This window comes from Pongo pygmaeus, chromosome 4 (genome assembly GCF_028885625.2).
Source record: "Pongo pygmaeus isolate AG05252 chromosome 4, NHGRI_mPonPyg2-v2.0_pri, whole genome shotgun sequence".
In the NCBI taxonomy this organism is placed as follows: Eukaryota; Metazoa; Chordata; class Mammalia; order Primates; family Hominidae; genus Pongo; species Pongo pygmaeus.
The window spans coordinates 182,658,139-182,665,018 of record NC_072377.2 but is presented as its reverse complement, the minus strand read 5'-3'; the positions used below and the strand labels follow the sequence as shown (position 1 = coordinate 182,665,018).

Genomic DNA, 6,880 nt, shown 5'->3' with positions numbered 1-6,880 from the left:
GCTCTATGTCTGAGCTGATGCAAGACAAGAACATATTATGTGGGGAAGTTAGAATTGCAGGCAGAGGAGACCCTGGAGCAATAATCCCTGGAAATAACAGGAATTTCGGGGACAAATCCAGATCCTCAAAAACTGTGAAACTGACAGAGCCTGGGCAGAGATCTCCAAGGAACCAGATACCATCTGTGTGCCAGGGTGAGAGGACAGAAAACGGACCAGGTCTGTCTCTGACAGGTTGAGCAGGTGGAGTGGAAAGGAGGGATCTGGAAGGCCAGGGGGGTGGAGGGAACTGCAGGGGTGGGTGGTGGTGGGTGGGGTTGGGCTTTAGCCTCCTCCTCCCACTGCCCACCCCACCCTTAGGAGCCCTTTGTGAGGGGGAGGCCCCAGCTCTGTGATGTGGGCCTGGGCCCCAATAACTAGTCCCAGAGGGGATGCCCAGGGCTCAGTTGCCTGAGGACAGCAGTGCAGTTGACATGGATATTCTCTTTCCTCTGGACAGTGTTATTGAGACAGAGCTGTGCCCCAGCCCCATTCCCCAGATCATCCATTTCGTCCTCTTCATTGTGTTTAGCCTGGTGATCCTGATCATCTTATGCCCCTACATTCCCAGGGAGCCATCCTCAGTGCCTCCCAGAGAGGAGAACAGCGAGAATGTAAGGAGCCCTCAGCCCACACCCAGCAGAGAATGCTTCTATTTTTCTTGCTCTCTTTTCCACTTTTCCACATCAACCAGAGGCGCTCCTGTGATGGGAAATCTCATCGTCCCTCTAGGGACAGCAGGACAGGCAGGGGTTGGAGTGGGCATAGGATTTCCATCCCAAGTTCCCAGACCATCTGTGGGGGTGCACGGGAGGCGTCAGAGCAAAAATAAACCCCGGGACTCAGTGGCAAGGACCCGGTCACGAGAGGGGTGAGGTCTCTGTGGAAGGACAGGCCCTGAGCCCGGGCTCATCAGCTGCCTTCCCAGGCAGGTGCCTCAGGGCCCAGCCTCTGTGTGGGCTCAGGGGGCTGTGCTGAGCCCCTGAGAGCCTCCCACCTGAGACTGGAGTCACCTCTGGCCTCCTCAGAAGCAGAACCTTCCCTGCCAGCTCAGAGGCACCTGCAGACCCAAGTGTGTGTGTTTCCCAAGAAGTGGAACAGGGACTGAGGACGCCCAGGGTGGGCCTCACGTACAAAACCCCTCTGTGCTTTTCAAAGAAGGAAACCAGAAAAGGTTATTATGCACTTTAGAAACAAGTGAAAGGAAAGAGAAGCACACAGGGCTCCAGAGCTGGTGGGAGAAAGTGTGTCATTCATGAGCACTGTGGGTCTGCAGCTGTGGAGACAGGAGACTGAGACCCGGCCTGCACCCTCTTTCTTGTCTCTCAGGATCAAGGTGAAGTGGGGGAATGGCTCAGCATCGGAAATAAATCTATCACTTTGAAAAGTAAGGCTCTGAGGGTCCCAGAAGCCCCCAGAGATGACAGCTTCACCTGTCCCTAGGAACAAGCACCAAGTCTCCTAGGAAGTCATCTGCAGAGGCCTGATGGGGAAGCTCCTGGTAGGGCAATTGGAACCCGGGATCCGTCTCCGATTCCCTGCTGGGATGAAGCCATGGGGTCCAGGGAGCAGGTGTTGCCCAGGAGGGGACCAGTGACCGCCTGGACTTGCAGGAGGGGCTGCAGGTCTATGTGGGCAGCTGTTTAACATGGCTGAGTCCTCTTTGAGACTGCCCCTGTCCACTCTCCCCAGGAGGTGGTCATGACCCCCCATGATGGGGCGTGTCGGGAAGCACTTTGGAGATGACAAAGTGCTGCCCACCGGGCACCTGCCTATCACTCCTGGGGCCCTGTGGCCTTGGACAGGGATGCTGGGGCTCCAGGGTCTAATCCCCGATCCCGGGGTCTCCCCTAAGGGCACACACACTAAGCCTCCTGTAAGTCCCAGTTCCCTCCCTCGCCTCCATAACCCATCTCCTGCTTTCCAGATTGCAGAGTTCTCTTGAAAGAACTGGAGAACCTTGAGGTCTACACTTTCCGGCTGGAAAAGTGAGGCTCTTTCCCCTTCTCTCCCGTGTCCTCCTTCCTACCAGGGCCTAGGATGCCACCCCAGGGCCTGGGGCTGATCTGGGAGGGGAGATCAGTCATGATGTCACTAAAGCCCTGGGCAGGGGAAGGCAGAGCTTTGTGAAGTCAGCATGGGGGCCCTGGAGGGGCGTGGGCCACAAGTGCCCAGTGCTGCCGGCTGCAGCCTGTGCCTCCTGTCTCCTGCAGGTGCCTGAGGAAGCTCCCTGGGGGAGAGCAGCTTCCACTGCCTTCTAAGCCGAGACTGCCTGAGCAAGTTGTTCAGACGAGGCCCTTGAAGAGTTCACTGGCCAGGTGGGGGGTGTGAGACAGCTTCTCCCACCAGGTTGTCCCCACGGGCTCCTCGGCTCCTCTGGCCTTCATGCCATCATCAGTCCCAAAGACCTCCATAGGGTCCTCTGGGTCTCTGTCATCCCTGTGCTCCTCCAAGCTACCAGTGTCTTCGTGTCCTCTGAAGCACCCTTTATACGAGCCATACGCAAGCACCCTATCAGCAAACCTGGGCACCTCCATAAAATCCCTGGGGTCTCTGTCATCCCTGAGCTTCTTCCAGTGACCAGCACCTTTGCGTTCCCTGGAGCATCTTTCACACAAACCACGTGGGCATGCCCCTCCCCGACGATGGAATCCCGGCTTGGTGTCCTGGTCCGACTCCACACAGGCTGATTCTCAAACTGACCCCATAATATGTCAAATGTGCGACGCCCCTGAACTGTGTAGCTGGTGGGTGCCTTCTAGCCCTGGAGTGATTCGAGGCGTTAGTCGCCACAGTGATCCCAACCTGGGCCTCTCCTGGGGGCAGGAGGCTGCTAGAGCCCGGTGCCACTGCACCTCCTCACAGTTCCCATTCGAGCACCCTAATCTTCCCACCCACCTACCAAAGGCTTCCTTCTAGGGAGACGCCACATGCAGGCAGGTGGAGGCAGGAGCCGCACTTTCCTCAGCCTGAACGTGCCAACGCTGCTGGATGCACAAGACACCAAAATCCCAGACACTCCCATGGACGCCGCACACCCGACATCCACGAACAACTGGGAATCTCCTGAGGACAACTTGGAGGCACGTCCCTTCCCTGATCCGGGCACCCCACAGACGCTGGAAACACGTGTTCTAATGGATTGGGAGAGGAACTAGTGGAGACGCTGGCTGTGTCTAGGCCAAGAGCAGGCCTGTCCCGGTGCACACGAAGTGTTCAAGGCAGTTTATTAAAGTACAAGAAAGAGAAAATACGACCTCTGTGTTAGCTTCCTGTGGCTGCTGTAACAAGCTACCACAGGCCTGGGGGTTCACAGCAGCAGAAACTTATCCCCTCACAGTCCCGGGGGCCAGAAGACAGAAATCAAGGCCTGGAGAAGGCAGGGCCATGCTCCTCCTGAGGCTCTCGGGGAGGAGCTTTGCTGGCCTCTTCTGGCCTCCAGCGGCTGCTCTGATGTTCCCGCGCTGTGGCTGCGTCTCCAGGACCTGCTCCGTCTTTCATGGGGCCCTGTTGCCTGTGCAGGTCTGGGTCGAAGCTCCCTTGGCTTCTCTGTGATAAGGCATTTAGGGCCTGCCTGGATGACTCAGGATATGCTCCTTGGTCCCTCCCCTAATCACGTCTTTCACCATACAAGGGCTCCAGGGCTTAGACATGGGGGTATCTGCAGGAGCCATGATCTGCCTACCATAACCTCTGAGTCATTCAAAAGAGGAAGGGGAATACAGAAAATTGAGTCTCTCTACTAGAAGTTAGGAAAAGGAGAGAGAAAATAGAAGTTTAGAAAAGCCAGGACAAAAAATTAAGTAGTGGAAATAATTCTCATAGATCAGTAAAAACAAGAACCATAAATGTACAGAACAGAGCCCGTCCAATTGGACACAAAACAAAATCTAGCCAGATGTTGCTTACAAAGGTCACAGTGAAGCGTAGAAAGGTAGAAGGCAAGAGGGTGTGGAATATGCAGTGTGAATGCGGATAGCAAGAAAGCCAGGGTGGCCGGGTCAATACCCAACCTAGTCTTAAAGACACAGAGCCCCTGGGAATAGAGACTCCCAGAAGATGACGTGGCCAGAGACTATGAGGGTGAGAGTCAGAGAAAGTGACCAGCTTTGTAGAGGAAAAGGCATTTCCCTGATGGCTGTGGGGCCCATTCCAGCCTGGCTCTGGGAGGACAGCTCCGACCCATCTTCCCGTGGGTGGGGTGGCCCTGGCCCAGACTAGCGATGCTGCAGGGAGGGCCAGAGGGACCTGCTGTGATCATGAAGTTGGGAACTGCCTAAACCGTCTTCACGGAGCCTGTGTGTCCAGAGGGGAAATCCAGGCACATGGGATAGGATTTGCAGGCCATGGTTGCTGAGGACAAGGCTGGGTGAACACTGGGCTGGTTTCCAGGAGATGGCAGTGAAGTCGCAGAGAAGCCTAGGGAGGGCAGAAATGCGCAAGGAGGGGTGGAGGCCAGAGCCTGGCTGGTCCTGGTGTCAGGGGCTTGGGGGAACCCTGCTCCTTTCTCTGGGAGCTCTGAGGCCTCAACTGGAGGACAGGAGGTAGACGTGCTGGTCCCTGAGGCCCGGGCAGCATGAACTGCGCGTGGAGCCAGGTTTATCTGAGCCCTCACAGGCCTGGCCTTTCCCTGCCAGGGATGTGCCATTTTCCGCCCCCAGCAGCCTCCATCCCTCGGTCCTGAGTCCTCAGGGACTCTGTCGAGGAAGCAGGAATCAAAGACCCACCCTCCAGGACCATGCAGGTTCCTTTGCAGTTGGAGAGCTTCTCAGGGCCAGTCTCCTTTTTAAGACTAGAGCCTCTCCAAGCTCACCAGCACCGTCACCACACACACACACACACACACACACACACACACACACACATGCACGCACACATGCACGCACACACACATTCCAGAATTAAACACAGTCCAACAAATCTCAGCACTCACCAGAACTATTTCAGTATTTTAAGAACCTGTATCAACCATAAGTGAAGGCCATTCCATCTGGGATCTTACACTAAGTCTGGGATCTCCGTCGGGGGTTCTCTCACTCAAGTGTGGGGAGCCTTCCTCCTTCGAGGCCATTCAACTCCCTCCAACCTCACGCCCTGGGCATCCCCCCACTGAGGTCAGCCCTGGTTGGGTCCCAGCAAAGGACGAGGTCCTCTCCTGATGGCAGAGGGTCATCCTCCCCACCCTGATGCCCCTGCTCTGCCTCAGCTTCCTGCTACAAAGCCTGGACTAACCCCAGGACCTGGGCTGGTGGGCTCCTCCACCACCTTCAGAAACAGCCATGAGCCAACAAGAGTAGGGGAAACCACATCACCCCCATGAGGGGCAGGCAGAGGGGTGGTCTAGGGGTGGGAGTGCGGCCTCTGGAGCCAGACTGCCTGGGCTCAGATCCCAGCCATGCCTTTGACCGGCCATGGAACCCCGAGCAGTCAGCTGACCTCTTCCAGACCCAGTGCCCTCATCTGGTAGCAGCCAACAGGGATATGCCCAGGCGGGGTCTTGGTGTCACATCCATCACTGGGGCAGGTTGTCAAAGCACACCATATGGGTCATCAGTTACAGGCAGCACAGCAGTACAGCCCCCTTACAGAGGAGGAGGGAGGCTCAGGTGTGAAGGACATGACCAGGGGACACGCTGCTGAGTGGCCCCATCCCTATCCAGGCCACAGCTTCAGCCTCCCAGCCACAGCCTGTCCCCAGGGACCCCTGGGCCACATCAGCAGAAGCTGGAGGACGCGGGCCTCTTGGGCCTGGAGTCTCAGAGCCTGTGTTGGTTAATTTCATGGGTCTGCTTGACTGGCCCACAGAGGGCAGACATTTGGCCAAACGTTATTCTGGGTGTGTATGAGGGAGGTCTAGGCGGGATTAACACATGAACCAGTGGACTCTGCAAAGCAGACGGCCTTCCCCAGTGTGAGTGGACCCTACAATCCATCAAAGACCTGAACAGAACACAAAAGCCAGGGAGGAGAGAATTCATTCTGGGTTTGGTGATAGGGTGCTCACAGGTGGCTGGTGTGAAGGATGCTTCAGGGGACACAAAGGCTCTGGTGGCTTGGAGGAGCTCAGGGATGACAGAGACTCAAAGGACCCTACAGAGGCCTTGGGGACTGATGACAGCATGGAGGCCAGAGGAGCCGGGGGAGCCCATGGGGACAAGCTGGTAGGAGAAGCTTTCCCACACCCCCGACGTGGCCGGTGGTTCCTAGCAGGTGCTCGTTTGTACACTGGCCCCGGGCGGTCTTCACGTGGAAGATGATGGGAGCTGCCCTCCCAGGGAGCTTCCTCAGGCACCTGCAGGAGACAGGAGGCACAGGCTGCAGTGTTTTATTTTATTTTTAATTAATTAATTTATTTATTTAGAGATGGAGTCTCACTCTGTCTCCCAGGCTGGAGTGCAGTGGCACGATCTTGGCTCACTGCAACCTCCACCTCCCCGGTTCAAGCGATTCTCCTACCTCAGCTTCCTGAGTAGCTGGGATTACAGGCACCTGCCAACACACCCGACTAATTTTTGAATTTTTAGTAGAGATGGAGTTTCACCATTTTGGCCAGGCTGGTCTTGATCTCTTGACCTAGTGATCTGCCCACCTCGGCCTCCCAAAGTGCTGGGATTATAGGCTTGAGCCACTGCACTTGGTCAATTTTATTATTTTTTTGAGTCAGAGTTTTGTTCTTGTTGCCCAGGCTGGAGTGTAATGGTGCGATCTTGGCTCACTGCAACCTCTGTCTCTGGGTTCAAGTGCTTCTCCTACCTCAGCCTCCCGAGTAGCTGGGATTACAGGCATGCGCCACCACGCCTGGCTGATTTTCTATATTTATAGTAGAGATGGTTTCTCCATG

At 56.1% G+C, this 6,880-nt stretch overlaps 1 protein-coding gene across 6 annotated transcripts; it reads left to right on the top strand.

The window, feature by feature from the left end:
• Window positions 1-247: 247 nt before the first annotated feature.
• Window positions 248-3,287, top strand: LOC129036440 (uncharacterized protein C5orf60-like). Of its 6 annotated transcripts, none has more exons than XM_054487576.1 (5): window positions 248-653; window positions 1,369-1,426; window positions 1,967-2,027; window positions 2,253-2,357; window positions 2,959-3,282. In XM_054487576.1, the coding sequence occupies exons 1-5, from the start codon at window positions 432-434 to the stop codon at window positions 3,107-3,109; spliced, it is 597 nt and encodes a 198-aa protein (XP_054343551.1). In that variant the 5' UTR covers window positions 248-431; the 3' UTR covers window positions 3,110-3,282. The 6 variants fall into 6 exon arrangements, 2 of the variants coding, with proteins under 2 accessions (XP_054343551.1, XP_054343552.1); XR_008502555.1 differs by having other exon boundaries at window positions 445-653; window positions 1,369-1,540; window positions 2,959-3,287; XM_054487577.1 differs by having other exon boundaries at window positions 448-653; window positions 2,947-3,277.
• Window positions 3,288-6,880: the final 3,593 nt, after the last annotated feature.

Bases quoted from the DNA above. Each gene is read 5' to 3' on its own strand.
- LOC129036440 (XM_054487576.1), top strand. From the start codon at position 432: ATGCCCAGGGCTCAGTTGCCTGAGGACAGCAGTGCAGTTGACATGGAT. The intron at 654-1,368 runs GTAAGGAGCCCT...CTTGTCTCTCAG, and splicing joins GAGAGGAGAACAGCGAGAAT to GATCAAGGTGAAGTGGGGGA. The intron at 2,028-2,252 runs GTGAGGCTCTTT...TGTCTCCTGCAG, and splicing joins TACACTTTCCGGCTGGAAAA to GTGCCTGAGGAAGCTCCCTG.